General features: G+C 38.0%; 1 protein-coding gene across 1 annotated transcript in view; it reads right to left on the bottom strand.

Moving 5' to 3' along the window:
* Nucleotides 1-17,462, bottom strand: part of APPBP2 (amyloid beta precursor protein binding protein 2) — a 57,859-nt gene that overhangs the window by 22,097 nt on the left and 18,300 nt on the right. Inside the window, exons 2-4 of the mRNA XM_020991811.2 lie at nt 13,734-13,822; nt 12,789-12,940; nt 10,780-10,903 (exon numbers count right to left, since the gene is read on the bottom strand). Of these exons, the coding sequence (XP_020847470.1) occupies nt 10,780-10,903; nt 12,789-12,940; nt 13,734-13,822 (365 nt within the window). The remainder of the gene's footprint in view (nt 1-10,779; nt 10,904-12,788; nt 12,941-13,733; nt 13,823-17,462) is intronic.

The following is a 17,462-nucleotide window of genomic DNA, read 5'->3' as shown; positions in this document are numbered from 1 at the left end:
TAACTTGCCCAGGGTCACTCAGCTAGTTTCTTTTTCATTTTTATTTAATAATTATGATCCAGGTTACAAACTTGTGTCTGAGTTTGGTTGTGGTTAAAAAAAAAATCAAACTTATACTATACAGTCCACTCGAAACATAAATAATGTTGATAAAATGAGGAAAAATATAGGAAGAATGAATCCAGGCATTCTCAACCCTTTAGTCAAAATAACTTCTGAAAAGCATTACATGAAGATTTCAAGTTATTAAATATTTGTCTGGTTTTTTATTTATTTTTCATTCTGAAGTACTGGCTCTGTTACGTACTGGCTGTGTAATCTTGGGCAATTCTCAGTGCCCCTGGCAACCCCCAAGCTATATACATCGAAGAGAAAGTGTTGACTTATGGGGGTAGAGGAAATTCCTGACCAGAAGCTCTATACACTGACAAAATCACAGGTTCATTATTTTAAAAAGAATAAGCAGAAGCATATTATGCAGTGTTCCACATCCATAGTACCCCTCCTCTACAGAGAAGAAAGGAGACTATATTCTCATCTCTCTTCTTCAGAGTCAAGCTTAGTCATTATGACCCTACAGCGCTGTTTGGACATTCTATTGATATTGTAGTATCTTTGTGCATATTGTTTTCATTAAGTCTTTGCATGTCTCCTTGTATCGTTTTCTATTGTTTCTTAACCCACAGTAAAACTCTATCACATTCACGTACTACAATTTGTGGAGAGTGTAAGTTGAGTTATGAACAGCCTGAAATGTACTACAAATGAGGAACTAGACAAGAAAAACAGAAATGTTTTACTGTAACAAATGACAAGCCAGTGTATATAGCAAAAGAGAAGTACAAGTGATGGACAACTTACTTGCTGCACTAGTGCAATGTGAAAAGAATAGAATGAGTAGACATAGTTGGGTTGAGATTTCCATCACTGGAGGGACATTAATTTGAGACTAAAGATCCAGTAGAATTCCAATGTTAACTCATTAATATTGTGGATTACCACACTCCTTCCCCACACCACCTCCCTCTCCAATATCATACCAGTTTATCTTAAAATATTTTGATAAGGAAATTAATTAGTAAACCTTAAATGAGTTAACACTGAATTATTTGTCTTCCCCTCTACCTCCTGGTGCAGCTTCCATGGCCTTGGCTACCTTCCCCTTGCCTTCAGCTATGTGATGCCCATGGTGAATCTCGACTTTGTATCATCAGATGCAGATAAAGGAAGGGATTTTTATGTCAAGTCAATAATGTCCTGATCCATTTTGTAGTCCAACCACTTTTCATGGCAGTTTAAGGATGAAACTTCCACCAAGATGTTAATATCTGAAACTCTTCCAAATCTGAATTTTGCATGCCACAACCAGCACGGCTTAGCTCATGATACACACTACCTCTGGAATCTGGGTCAAGCTGAATCTTCAGATTTTAGCACACTGTTGAATTGGGCAGGGGAGGGATCACAGATTCCTCACTTTCTATGTTCAAATTCAAGCTCAATTTTAGGCCTCCTTACCCATGACATTTTAGCTGAGCCCCCTCCAATCCCAACCACTCCAATTAAATAATCATGTTTATGCAAAGTTCTCAATATATGGAATCTCTTCTTTCTTCCTTCATTAATATAGTCAAAGAATTCTTTGTACCTAACCATTCTCATCATGATGGGCTTGTTTTTCAACAGGAGTCATAGGAACATCCTTTCTCAAAGTGGACTTATTAGATTACAAAATTATAAATCTTGACTATCAGGGCCAAAATAACTCACTTTCTTACTTTGTGTTTCCTTAAAAATTTCTGTGGCAGTTGTAGGGTGAAACTGTGGGGAAGTTAGACACTGGAGTATTTAAGTAATTGGCAGACATTGGAGCAGCCAGGTGGCACAGCAGATACAGCACTGGCCCTGGAGTCAGGAGGACCTGAGTTCAAATCCGGCCTCAGACACGTGACACTTACTAGCTGTGTGACCCTGGGCAAGTCACTTAACCCCATTGCTGGGGGAGTGGGGAGTGAGACTGGCAGATACCACCAGAATTAAATAAAAAATTTGTTGTAAAATACAGAAAACAAAACTTTTAAGAAACAAGTGCTCTATACTCCACAGTTAAGGGCAAACAACCCCCAAACAAAACACTTCATACATTTACAGCTAGAAGAAACCCTCAGAAACAGAATTCCTCTATTTTATTTATGACGAAATGGAAGGATGATATAACTTGCCCGAGGTCACAAAAACAGCAAGAGAAGAGCTAATTTTGAATCTAAGTCCTCCAAATCCAGTGCTCTTAATGCTGTATTGTGTTGGGCTAAAATAAGATAAATATGTCACATGCTATCACTTGAATACGAAATATTACACAGCAAGTTATATGGTTTCAGAAGAGGCAAAATCATCAATAACCCTGAGGTTTCATTTCACACTGATTTTGACAAAGATGATAAAAGACAGGAAGTCAATTCTGGAGGAGGTGTAAAAAAATAAAAAGGTATACTAACAAATTGTTGCTGGAGCTGTTAATTAGTACAAACATTCCGGAAAGCAATTTGGAATTATGCAAACAGATTGGCTAAAATGCCCAAATACTCCCTGATCCTAAGATTTCACTGTTAGATGCATACTGTAGCCCTGGAGGTCACTGACAGAAAGAAAGGCAACATACAACACCATAATGTTTATAACAGCACTTTTTGTAGGAACAAGGAAGATGCCCATCAGTTGGGGAATAGCCAAACAAGTCGTGCTACATTAATGTGTGGTAAAAAATATGATAAATACAGAGAAGTAAGAGACTTAGAAAAAAAAATCATTCCAAGACAGAATGAGAATCTATACAAATGAAGGGGAGAGACATACTTTGTCTTCACTTTCGTAATGTTCTTCCATAATGGCTTAATACAATGGCAAGTGCATTAAGGGAAAGGCTTAGCTCGGATATGCCTTTCTGTGACTATCTTCTTTTTTTTTAGGCGATTGGGGTTAAGTGACTTGCCCAGGGTCACACCGCTAGCAAGTGTCAAGTGTTTGGTCTGAGGCCAGATTTGAACTCAGGTCTTCCTGACTTCAGGGCCGCTGCTCTACCCACTGTGATACCTAGCTGCCCCTCTGTGACTATCTTTACTAATGATTATACCAAGCCACAGAAAATATAAAATTAAAGAGGACAAAAAAAAAAGGGAATATGATATGATAAGATTAGAAAGCTATCTTCCTATTATAACTTTCTTTAATTAGGCCTTTATTTTAAAAATATGTATAATTTGGGTCATCATACTTTTAAAATGTGGATGAATTGTTTATCACATTCTCTGAACAACAAGAAAAGTTACTAATGGGTTAGAAAATTATAAGGAAATGTTAATAGTGATGGGGCTTTATAGGCAGTTAGAGGATGATTTGAGATTCCATTTGGGGTTCTTTATATACAATATTACCTGGGTGAAAAATAGTGGAATACATTATTAAGAAAGATTGTGGTATCTCTATCCTTGAAAGTCTTCCATAAATGAAAAGAGCAATAGATGTTTTGGATGGTTGAAAAAACCTGTATAACTTTCATAACTTCCCAGAAGAAAGAGAATTGAGAGAACACAACAGATGCTGGCTCTTAATAATTCCCCACAAACGAAATTTTAAATACCCGCCAAAAATAAAGTTGCTAGAAATTCTAATAAAATGAAAACTCACAAAAAAATTAAGACAAATTTGAGCAGAACCTCAAGTTCAAGCAGAAGCAAGAAAAAAATACTAAAAAAAAATTTTTTTTTAAAGTATTACGGGATTTACAGCTGGGAGAAGCCATAGAGGTCAGATCAACCAGATCCATCTTTTTATAAATTAGGAAAACAAGTAGGGAATAGGCATATCCCAAGAACTAAAAGAATAGGATATAACTAAAAGAAAAAATTCCCAAGAGGATATCATTGAGAAATCTCATCATCTTACAAGATCAAATCAGACTTGCTACTCATGCCTCATCACTACCCCTCTATCTCTATGACTGAAGGGCAGAGACATATACTCTCAAATTCTCCATTTAGGGAAGGGGACCAGAATCAGGCATCTCCTCATTTCTTAAAAAACTGTACTGCTTTTGAATTTCTCCATAATAGTTGTGAACTGATCCCAACATTCTGGAGAGCAATTTGGAACTATGCCCAAAGGGCTATAAAACTGTGCATACCTTTTGATCCAGCAATACTACTTCTAGGGCTGTATCCCAAAGAGATCATACAAATGGGAAAGGGACCCACATGCACAAAAATATTTATAGCAGCTCTTTCTGTGTGGCAAAGAACTGGAAATTGAGGGGGTGGCCATCAACTGGGGAATGGCTGAACAAGTTGTGTTATACGAATGTAATGCAATACTATTGTGCTACAAGAAATGATGAACAGGGGTGGCTAGGTGGTGCAGTGGATAGAGCTCTGGCCTTGGAGTCAGGAGAACATGAGTTCAAATCCAGCCTCAGACACTTGACACTTACTGTGCTGACCTTGGGCAAGTCACTTAAACCAGATTACCTCACCAAAAAGTAAAAAAAAAAAATGTATACGTAGAGCCTATATCAGATTGCATGCCATTTGGGGAAGGAGAGGGAGAAAGCCTATATTTCTGAATTTGCTTGGATTTATTACAGCTATGGAGCTGCAAATAGCTAAATTGTGGTAAAAAAAAAACAGAAACCAGTATATGAATGATGGGGTGCTTTGGTGCTTCTGTTTGGGTGCTTGTACTTGTACCCCAGTTTCTCCCTAGCCTCAAAAACACTATCCCTGACAGTTTCTCCCCAGCCCAAGGACACTGTGCCTAGTAGTTATTCAGGCATGGGCCTCAGCACAACCCTTATCTCTATCCCTGGTATAGCTACTACACAGAGCTGGGCTGCTCAGGCCCCAGTCCTCAGATCTCTGGAAGCCTCCCAATTCCTTAGTAGTTCCTGTCTTGTAAGAAAGCTTTCCCTTGCTGCCAAACACTCTCTCATCAAGACAGAGGGAGAGGGGGGCCTTGCCCAGCCCCAGGACTCTTCCTCCTGCCAGACTCCAAAGATCCATATCTCTGTCATCTCCCTCCCTGTCCAGTATACTCCCTGTACTTTCCCATCCATAGCCCCCAAAGACACCTGCACCTTTGGATTACCTCATCAGTGTCCCTGGCATCACTTTCCCATGCTCTTTTCCATATAAACCTTAGCTGCATTCTCAGTCTCTTGCAGGATCCTTAAGAATCCTTGCCCACTGAAAAGCGTAACAATAAACTTTGCCACCTTGAATTAAAGAATGCTTGAGTCTGTGAATTCATTCCAGATGACCCATTCTGTACTCTGGTCTTTGAGGGGTCACAACCTGCCAACCTCTTACACTGCAACATTTGTGGCACCCAATGCGGGGCCAGTCTGAAGTCTCAAGCCTTCTTCGACTCAAGGTAAGCCTCCCCCATCCATCCGCCCTGTAGTTGGGTCACCCCTCAAGCACCTAGGAAGGCTTGCTGGGGCTGGGTCAAGCCTGCAACAGGCTCTAGCGGATTTCCTTCATGACAAGGGACGCCTTGTTGAGAACTTCTGTGGGGTTTTTCTCCCTCACCAGGACGCTGGTCGAGGCGAGCACACTACAGGAGCAAGTCCTTTTTTGTTTTTTTTAAAGGCTTACCGGCAAAGAGGATGGGCAATCTCTCCCTACACCTCGAGATTCGCCCCTAGGTTACCTTTAATAGAACTGGAGAAAGCTCAGTCTTCAAAACTGTAAGGAAAATTTTGCCTGGTCTCCATAAGATCTGGAGAATCACAAAAAATTGTCTGTTTTGTGCAGGGGAAGTCTCTCTGAGGTTTTGGATTATCCCTGTCATCATCATGTTATCTGTTCTGTGTTTCTCCGTGTGGTATGTGAGCACCTGTGTGTAATCTGAAACTTTACAGCCAGAGCTGCAGCTGGACTCTGGAATGGCATTTTTTTTCCTTTTTCTCTCCCCCTTTCCCTCCCTAATAACAGCAGCTTCAGAGGAGTGGGTGGATGAGAAAGAGAGAAAAATACTTTATTATTTAGGTTACATTTTTGGTAAAAAGCAAATTGAGAAGGATCACTGAAGTGTCAGGTCAGAATTAGAAAGAAATAAGATAACGTGCAGTTTTAAAGGGACTTTAATCAAAGTCCATCAGAGGGTTAATTAGGAGCATGTAGGAGAGAGGAGTTTGTGCAGAAAGCTCAAGGAAGGTATAATTTATTTGCACAGTGTGAATAGAGGGTTTGAGAATAAAAAGGTTTTGAAACTTTTGGAGAACTGTTAGGAAAAAAAAATTCTTTCTCCTTCTCTCTCTTTACATTCCAACCTTGGCCAACCTGTTAAATGTAGAAGAGAGAAAGATATGGAGGGTGAATCTTTTCCCCTCAGATCATAAACAGAGGTAGCACTTAATCTTTTCTGCCTCCCATAAAAGAGAAAAGTCTTTGTGTACTGGAATAAAACCAAAAGGTAATTTAATTCATTCTGGTAATACAAATGTTAACTACTGTTATTAGTTTCTTAATTAGATGTGACCAGTATGCAATGTCAATGGTGAAGAGGTGCCTGATTTTCTTTGTAAGGAAATTTGGAAATGCATTCAACAGAATTGGAGTCATCAGATTGGTAATGTGTTTGCTTTAAGTTTGAAAAATCTAGTATTGTTCCAAATTGGTAAATTGTATTGTTTTGTCAAGCAGTTTTTCATAATTTGGATGTTATTAAAGTGTGAACTTAAAGAAACTACAGTGGGAAAACTGTGTAAAACCACTTATATTACTTTGTCAGCCCTGCTAACCCTGTCTCATAATGTTTTATAGCTGTCATTTAGAAAACTAGGTATTTCCCACCTTTACCTGTAATTAAAGAAGGGCTTATAGCTAAAACAATCTGACTATCACTTATGAAAGTTATAAGATTGCTAACTAAGTTATTTGAAGTTACTGTTTTAATGTTAAAACCTAGAATTGTTAATTGATTACTGTGTGAAAAGGAGGGAATTGGGTAAAAGCCTCATCCAGATTGGTTCTGCCCATTCAAAACAGTCCTCCTTGGGATAAAGAAGTCGGCAGGCAGGGGCACCAGGATTAGCCCCTCCCTGGGGTATAAGGCAATTCCCCTTACTTTGTAAACTTGCCCTGGTCCCTGGAAAAAAAAAATCCGTGTGGGCAAGGTCATCTGCTCTGAGAAAAGAACTCGTTTGGAGCTCCTAAACAATGAACTTGGCTTGCTGAGAAGTTTCAAGTTTATGTACAATAGATAGAAATGATTTCTAATGATTGGCTTTCACACCAGGACAAGTTTAAATTTGAGAAAGAAAGCTGTTAAGTGAAATCTCTTATGTATGTGAGTCCTGGTAAATCTTTATTGCTTATTGCAACTCCATGGGAGTAAAATTAACTGTATCTGGCTTTAAGCTGTGATTAGTAAAACTTGCTGTTTGAGGTAAAAGGCTCTTGGGACTATAACTAATTTTGTTTTGAGTTTGAATTTGGGTATAGTTGTCTGTGTCTGTTAGAAATGCCACAAGCTACTCAGAACAGGGGGAGGGTGCAGCTAGGTGGTGCAGTAGATGGAGCACTGGCCCTGGAGTCAGGAGGACATGAGTTCAAATCCAGCCTCAGACACTTGACACTAGCTGTGTGACTCTGGGAAAGTCACTTAACCCCAATTACCTCACTAGGGAAAAAAAAATTTATATTAACAAAAACAAAACAAAAAACAAAAAAAAGGGCAGCTAGGTGGCGCAGTGGATAGAGCACTGGCCCTGAAGTCACGAGGACCTGAGTTCAAATCCGGCCTCAGACCAAACACTTGACACTTAACTAGCTGTGTGACCCTGGGCAAGTCACTTAACCCCAACTGCCTAAAAGCAAAAAACAAAACAAAAAAAAACAGAACAAAAACAGAACAGGGGGGATCTGCATCTGGGAAAAATCTGTGAGGACAATCTTAGCCTCAATCTAGGATGGGATCCTCCTGGCTCAGTTTCCCTATTGTTCCTTTGAGAAGGAATGTTTCCCATCTGACTATTCCTGAGTCTGGCTATGATGTGGAATTGATACTGCATGACTGAAGAACTGTGACTGTTATGCGAATTCAAACAGAGCTAAGGATATTCTATCCTGTCATATTTGGATTATTACATGTCCCTGCCTTTTCCTTTTATAGTAGATTTCTCTGATCAGAGCAAGAGGTCAGTAAAAGATATCAGCACAATATAAGTATGTTAGATCTTGCTGTTTTGATCCGAATTTGTAGTCATCCCATGGCCTAAGAAGAAAATGAATGTTTGAATTTATCATATGTAAAAGATTCAATTTCTGAAGTATAATTAGAGAAGGATAAACAAGTTTGTGGAACAAGATTGTGTATCTATTCAGTTGTGAGGTTAAAGTTAGGAACCTCTTCTGTTTAAAGCAGTTTTTGCAAGAGCCCCCCTCCCTAATATAACCACCTCAGAGGTCTTTGCCACCCCTTGTATACTGGCCACTGCTTTATGGGAAAATTTTTCAATTTCACATCCTGTTTCTCAACAAGAAATTATTCCCTTGCTTGGGAGACAAGCTCTATGGCCACCATACAGGTAAAGACTCTTGGCAGGAGAGGGATTATAAATGTCTCTGCTAGTCTCTTGACTTGCACCACCTGTAATGATGCCTACAGTGATGTGTCCCCAGAAGTTTACCTCTGCCAGCTGTACCACCTGTTCTGATGGAACACTCCCTACTTGCACTTATGATCAAATTCTTCCTGTCACTCTCCTAGTAGGTATTTCTTATTTAACCTTCTCTCCTCAGTTGACACACAATGTTACAGCCCCTCCTTGAAGCTATAACACTCTTGTTGATCTTTTGAAAGCTTCTCTCTCACCTGTAACATTAGCATGTAATCATGCTGATCCATGAAGCATCCATGCTCAGCACCTTTTACAAACAGGCCCCATCTGTACCCCTAAGGGATACTCCTTCCTTTGTAGGATGGGTGGGCCAGGTGGTGAGGATTCTGGAGAAGTAAAGCAAAATGCCACTACTTGGCAGGACCCCAGGACTGTTGTTCTGGCCACCTGGTGTTTAACACCTTATAAGGATTTTGGTGTGTGCTCCCTTGGATTTTTGGCACCACCTCTGACCATTTTCAATATTACTAAACCCAGCACCTCCACCCTAACAAGAGTAAAGCATGGGTTCTGAGACAATGCTTTCTGGTACCTTAAAAAGGGAACAGAGTATTTCATGCCTCGGTATGGACATTTACAACATGAGTTCATTCTTTCAAATGTGACAGGGACCATTCACCAACTGGCAAATGACACAGCTTATAGTTTCTGGATATTCAGCAACCTCTGGATTCCCTGGCAAATGTGGTCCTGGATAATCAGATAGCTTTGGATTATCTACTTGCTTAGTGGAGGTATCTGTGCCCTGGCCAACACCTCCTGCTGTATGTATATCAACAACTCTCAATAGGTGGAGCTCAATAGGACTACAGAAAGTCACCTGAATGTGAGACATCCATAACAACCCTTAGTATACCAGGGTCATCCTCTTCTTGAGGATCCTGGCTTCTCTCTATGTTAACTACTATTCTTGTCCCACTCCTGATTATATTCCTTTTACTTCTTTTTGGCCTTGTCTGCTTGATCTCCTTGCCAGATTTGTCTCCCCTAGGCTCAGTGCCCTCCACTTCCAGATGACTGTTCAGGCTGGGTACCAACATCTGTCTGAGACCACAGCTCATCACCCCTTGGACCTGGCATCAGCCAAGTTCCAGACACTGGCTAGAGAACCGACTCCTTGACCAGAGGGACCCCTGGAGGCAGGGATAGCTCTACGCCCAATCCCACCAGGAAGCAGTTTCAGAAGCTGAGACCTTTGTCCCTTACCCCAAAAGATTGTGGGTCCCATCTGTTTAAGGGGGGAATGATGGGGTGCTTTGGTGCTTCTGTTTGGGTGCTTGTACTTGTACCCCAGTTTCTCCCTAGCCTCAAAAACACTATCCCTGACAGTTTCTCCCCAGCCCAAGGACACTGTGCCTAGTGGTTATTCAGGCATGGGCCTCAGCACAACCCTTATCTCTATCCCTGGTATAGCTACTACACAGAGCTGGGCTGCTCAGGCCCCAGTCCTCAGATCTCTGGAAGCCTCCCAATTCCTTAGTAGTTCCTGTCTTGTAAGAAAGCTTTCCCTTGCTGCCAAACACTCTCTCATCAAGACAGAGGGAGAGGGGGGCCTTGCCCAGCCCCAGGACTCTTCCTCCTGCCAGACTCCAAAGATCCATATCTCTGTCATCTCCCTCCCTGTCCAGTATACTCCCTGTACTTTCCCATCCATAGCCCCCAAAGACACCTGCACCTTTGGATTACCTCATCAGTGTCCCTGGCATTACTTTCCCATGCTCTTTTCCATATAAACCTTAGCTGCATTCTCAGTCTCTTGCAGGATCCTTAAGAATCCTTGCCCACTGAAAAGCGTAACAATAAACTTTGCCACCTTGAATTAAAGAATGCTTGAGTCTGTGAATTCATTCCAGATGACCCATTCTGTGCTCCAGTCTTTGAGGGGTCACAACCTCTCAACCCCTTACACCGCAACATGAAGACTAAAAGAACATTCCAAATATAATACAAATACACTTCAAAATCTTTGTTGGAAGTTAAACATATCTAGGGGCACAGCAGCAAAGATATATAATACAAATGCACAACAATATTATATTTTATTTAAACCACACTGTGGACTTCAACACCAATACAGCTTACTGCAAGGCAGTCAAACCTACCTCACACAACATTCTACCGCACGAAACCAATGAAGCATCTCATCATGTAGAGTACACAACTGAAGGCAGGACAGGAAAACTTTCTCTGCATCACTGTACCAACCTGCATCTGAAAGAAAGCCACCTAAAAAATAAGAAAACCAAATTATTTTCATTCTATAAATACTTTTTTTTGCATTCTATGAAACAAATTAATGACATGGAAAATGGGATATTTTGCATTCTGAAATAATCTGGAAATTAGGAATTAATTTTATAATTTAAGGAATCAAGGATACTGATTATGCAGTAATAAATCTACACTTTTGTAGATAATCATGTATCATTACTAAGTAATTAGGTAATATTTTCATCCTATAAACTCTTCAGGCCTCTCATAAAAGGGGAAAAAGTCCTACAAATACATTAATGGTAAAAGCAAGGTAAAGACTGAGAAGGAAAAGGATATCATGAGCTATCTCATTTATATGGAAGTGAACTTGGTATTCAATAGCTGTCTGGTGCTTTTTACCTCTAGCCAAACGGATTCAAACCTGAAAGGTATTTCAGAAGTCATCTGGTTCAATCCTCTAATTTTCCTGATGAGGAAATTTAGGCACAGAGAAGCCAAGTGCTTTATCCAAGGTCATAGAGGTAATTACGTAAATAGCAGGATTTGCATCCAAGTTCTGGCCTTCTGACTCCAAATTCAGTCCTTTTATCACTGTTGTACAATGCTACTAGAATTTGGCTATAATGTCCTCAAAAATTACAACCCCCAATTTCAACAACATCTTCTTAGACCCACAGTGGGTTAAGTAACACTGCTTAAAGAACTAGCAAAATAATACTGCTATTATTTGAACATGCTTTATTTTATATATCTTAAACAAGCTTTTAAATAACAAAGTCTTTGTGTTAAATTTCTGAAACCTTCAATGTTTAAATTGGTGCTTTGGCAAATTTTATTTATTTATTTATTTGTTTGTTTATTTATTTATTTTTGTGAGGCAATTGGGGTTAAGTGACTTGCCCAGAGTCACATAGCTAGGAAGCATTATGTGCCTGAACCCAGGTGTGAACTCAGGTCCTCCTGACTCCAGGGCTGGTGCTCTATCCACCGTGCCACCTAGCTGCCCGTGTTTTGGCAAATATTAAAAGCCCAACTTTAGAAACTATAGCAGCTATGACAGCTTGTTTTGCAGCATTGCTAACCTACAGGATGAAAGGTTTCCAAAGACTCTCTTCCCTAATAAAAGGAAGCTGAAAAAACTCTCCTTTCCCTGCCCCTACTTATTCCCTAGCATCTGTGTACTAATGTTTGCCTTATGTTTCTAGTACATAAAGTTTGAGATAAAAGGTGACTGGGTAAGAAAAATATCAAGGAATGACAAGTAGTAATGACAAAATATTAAGCTAGAAAATCGTCCTCAATAAAATATAGTGTATTAATTTATGCAAGTCATCTGAAAATGTTATGTAAATGACAAGGTAGAATGGAAAAAAACATGGAATTTGGGACTCAAAAGACATGAATGCAAGTTTACACTTCATTGAGTAGTTCTGCTACTCATTACTTGCAAATTGGGACTAATAACTTAAGACTATCACCTTGACAGGGTCCTTCGCAACAATAACAAGGATTTATATAGTACCTTAAAGTTTGCAAGGTACTTTACAAATTTTATTTCATTTATCCTCACAACAACCCGGGGAGGAATGTGATATTATTATCTTCATTTTACAGACGAGGAGATTGAGTTATGAGAGGTTAAGTGACTTGTCTAGTGTCACACAGCTAGTGAATGTCTGAGGCTGGAATTGAATTTAGATCCAATGTTCTATTCACTGTACCACTTAGCTGCTTTGCAACTGCAAGGTGAAACATAACTACACAGCACTTTTTAGTAATATACTGGAATATAGTAGTTGGGAAGACCGTAGAAAAAGTTGCTATAGTTTGGCAAGTCTGATTCTGATTTATAACAGCATTATATAATACACATTGTTCTATTTTTCCCATTATTTACCTAAAACAAAGCCAATCTGGATTGCTTTTTCTTTGACTGTAGCATCTGATTCTGCTATATAAGAGCACCGTCTACTGAATGAATAGGCCAGGACTGAAGCAACTTTCACACCATGATCCATCAAAGCCTGGAAACAGTGATGAAGCAAATGTCTAAAAGGGTGAAAAAGGTATTCAATTAAAATATCATGTCTTAATTCCTCTGGAAAATACTGGCTTGTTTTTAAAATATTTTTCCTTTCTAGAAGTTTTGAGCAAAAAAAATAAAGTTGCTACTTTTAAAAAGTACAAATTCATTATATCACATAGAGTTGTAAACAGAATACAGTAACATTAAAAGGATAATTTGCAGACTATCAGTTAAAAATGACAACTTGGTTCTGAACATATGCCTTATGAATTAAGTGAACTAGAGATTCAATTCACAATTTAGCACTTTCAAGTCAGCAAAGACATGGAAATGAAAATAACAGCATCAAAGGAAATATCTGGAATTACAGAATTAAAATACTTACTAAAAAAAAGAAAGGAAAGAGTATCAAATTTATCTAATGCTTTTCATTCAATATTATTTCACAGATCCACTGATAAGGGTCCTACTTTCAAAAGCAAGAGGAATGATTTCACATAGTAATATTTATTGAGCACCCTAGGTACTTAACTTGGCCTGTGTTTTCCAAAGAAGTGATCAAGTTAACTGATTCCAAAAATAATTTATGATAACTATTAAATAATTTGTAATTTGGAAAGGGTTCACATGAAAAAATTATCCTCCAACAACTTCGCACTAAAACATATCATGTAGATATATAATGCTGAAACATTTGCTTAAAAAAAGTTTCTCTAATTTATTAGGTTTTAATGCTAATTTTAAAAAATTTATAATCCATGCTTAATGTTCTATACAAGAAAATAACTGCATTTAGAAAATATTTAACATACTCACCTTTTGTCTAAAGCTCTCAACACTTTAGCAAAAACTTCTAATTCACAAAATTCGCTACCCAGTTGACATAAACGGCCTTGTTGGTAAAGCTGAAATAAATCAGATAAAATGTATTTTTCTACTTCCATTATTATGTCTGTATTGGTTCATAGTCAAATTATAGTTATCTCACAGAAATGTGTTATTGCTGTTTTTTTGCAAAGTACTTTCTCCATGAAATAAATAGCAGCCCAGCTCCTCTCTAACCTTTCCTTCTATTACTTATTTCTGCCTTTCCTAAAATACTTATTTCTGTATTTCCTCACCTCTTTCTAGGATACAGAATACAAACAGGAGTGAAGCTGGTGTAGTTTAAAGTAATGAAAACAAATGTTTAAGTAAAAAAGTGGCCAGATTCATTACAGACATCAAGAAACTTTTTACAACTGGGGAAGGAATTATTAATTCCAATCGGAAATATTCTAACTATTAAATAACCATGGCCGTTTCCATTAAGTAGTATTTTATTGGCAAATGTTTTTTGAAAAATTTACCATAATAATGAAAATTCCTGGTCTGTGATCACTGAAAACCTTATTCCAGGGTTCATTTTCATTCTAATATAATTATTTAGTGGAAAGAAACACCATAACCAAAAATTCATCAAATACTTAAAACATATGATCTTTATTAGATAAGTACTATATTAGGTCTACAATATGCTCAACACATATCAAGTCATCAACAAGCATATATTATACACCTAATGAAATAATCTCCAGGTGGTTTATATTGTGGCTTGGGAAACTTGTACATACATAAACACATGCACAATAAATGCTTTTTTAAAGGACAGTTAAGTAACAGGTAATTAGGGGAGGAAGACCTAAACAGCTGGAAGAATCAGGAAAGGTTTCTTGTAGTGATGCTTGAAGGAAGTGAGGAATTCCATGAGCCAAAGTTAAGGAGGGAGGGTATTCAATGCATGAATGGATGTCTACTCCAAAGGCACGGAACTTAGAAAGAGATGAAGTGCCATGTAAAAAAAAGAGAGAAAGACAATTTGGATGAATCATAAATTTAGCCACATACACAATAAGGCTGAAGTAATTTTAACTTTCAATTATTAATTGAGCCAAATGCCCTTATGTCCACAAACTGGCCAGGGCCTGAAACCAGAAATTGAGTTAGCTGACTGACTGCCAAGTTGCTCTATGAAAACAAATAGATAAAAAAAAGAGTAATATTTGAAATAACCAATTGATTACTGCTACAACTTCCAGGAAAGTAGCCAGCTATCTGTCATATGTGATGATGAAGATGCCTAACCTTGAAACCTGATGGATTAAAAGTTGTCTGCATCTCCAAATACAGGAAAGCTGAAGTCTAAGATAGATAGGTGGAAATTCAGTTATTCTATATATGCCTTTATTCGGTATTTACTATGTACCAGGAACTGTGCTAGTGCTGGGGAAACTAGGAAGAGCGAAAACATGGTCCCTGCCCTTCAGGTTCTTGCAGCTGAGAGAAACAATATGCAAAAAACTGCACATGCAACATATATATACACACAGTATAAATGGAAAGTAATCTAAGAGGAAATTTATAGTTCAGGCTTATACGAGAAAGACCAGCATGTCAGCATGTGAGAATATTCACCTTACAATGTCACAATCAAATCTTCCACAGAGGTAGAATACTTGTTCTCCTATAGTACTGTCCAGGCACAGAATATATAGAATATAGGCCCATCAAGTCCCTAATAAATGTGCTATAATCCAAAGATGAGTCTACATATTACTTTTGAAATCAGTTAAAGAACTGTAGGTTTACAACCCTCCATGCCTCAGTAGTCTTGGCTTCTGATTCAACTGAAACTTATTTCCCAAGAGTTACCAATGAATGTTTGATTGCCAAAACTGATGATCATTCCTCAGTCCTCATCCTTCTTGACCTCTCAACAGTATGACACTGTTGATCACCCTCTCCTCCTCCTAGATACTCTTCTCTATAAGTTTTTGTAACACTTCTCTTTTGGCTTTCCTCCTTCCTATCCACCTATTTAAGTCCAGTTTCCTTTTGTTACCTGTATCACAGCCTCTATCTGTGGGAATGGCACATCTTGAAGCCTCATCTCTTTTCTCACTACATTCTCAGAGACATCACCTACTCCCATAATTTCTATTATCATCTCTATGCAGATGATTCACACTATATATCTAGTACCCACTCATATCTCTCGAGCTTCCATTCTGCATTACCAACCATCTATTTATTGGACATTGCCAACTGGATGTCCTGGAAACATCACAAATTCAACAAATCCAAAACAGAACTCATTATATTTGTTTCCAAACCCATCCCTCTTCCAATGCACCCAGCCTCCCACATCTGTAATCTCAGAGTTAACCTTGATTTCTCATTCTATCTTACCCCATAGATCAAATGAGTTTCCAAATCTTGAAGTTTACATTTCATCAGCATCACTAGAATTAAAAACTTAAAACACATGGATATAAACATCTTAAAGGGCCAACATCATTATAAACCTAAAAATCTTCTTTCCAAGTAGCTAAATGTTTTTAATGTACTGATACTGACAGACCTATCCCAAGTCACACTCATTTCTCCTATTTACCAAATAAAAGTAAACAATTCAACTAAAAAAGGTCAGGATGCCAAGACCAAGGTTGCCATACACTTAACCTGTTTTCAACTGTATATCAAATATTTCTGATTAAGGACAGCAGACTCAAAGCAGCCACTCAAAACAAGGAGTGTAATAGCTTTTTATCAGTATAATCAGAGCTCAGAAATTGTTTGAGATCATAGTCATGAAAATATATTGTGTAACTGCACTTTGTCTTTACTCACTCTTAGGCATTCACAACCAAAATAATGCTTTTAAAATTAAGCTTTCCACCTTTAGTAATACCCCTTTAATGACCAGGAAATTATGTCTTTCAGAATCAGGCAAGAGAATTTGGGAAAAGTTGCCACTTCACTCAAAAAGTTTTCACGTGAACTAATAATCAAATCCTATTACCTTAATCATTCCAGTCGCCAACTTTTTTTAAAAATTAAAAAAATTAAAATTGTGAAAATAAACATTAAATTATTTAACTCCTTTAATAAACGTATTCTGAGATTGTTATCAAAAAAGGTCTGTTATTCTAAAGCTTCAGATTTTAAAAATAAGATTCCGTGTAACAATAACATTACAAAGGGCTGATGGAAAGTACTAAAATAAAATACGAACCTGTGTCCTTTAGGGATAATATTCACAATGTATAACAGAACATTCCGAAAAATGGACTATGTCTACCAACATAGAATCTTTCATAGCTTCTCCTATTTACCAAATACAAATGAACAACTCTACTAAAAAATGATCAGGATGCCGACAAATGCCAATAAATATAAACAAGGCCAGTAAACTGTATATAGGGACTCCCATAGGCTGCAATAATGACAGTTTTTAAATGTAATATTACTTATGTTTTATTGTATTTTTATTTATTTTCTTAAGTATTTCTCAATGACATTTTAATCTACTTCGGACTACACTTAGGAGTGTTGTGAGCCATGTGCCTGATACCTCTGTGCTACAGGATTTGAGGGAAAAATGAGGGCTGGTATGTTAAGCAAAGAAGGAGAAGGTGCTAGATTTTCCTAGAGTAAATCACTTCTCATCTTTCTGCCTAAATTACCTTATCTGTAAAATAAAGAGATTACAGTAAATAGAATTCT

Source organism: Phascolarctos cinereus, unplaced genomic scaffold (genome assembly GCF_003287225.1).
Source record: "Phascolarctos cinereus isolate Bilbo 61053 unplaced genomic scaffold, phaCin_HiC Scaffold_5;HRSCAF=322, whole genome shotgun sequence".
Lineage (NCBI taxonomy): Eukaryota > Metazoa > Chordata > Mammalia > Diprotodontia > Phascolarctidae > Phascolarctos > Phascolarctos cinereus.
Note: the sequence above shows the minus strand (reverse complement) of the source record. Positions and strands in the feature narration are given on the sequence as shown.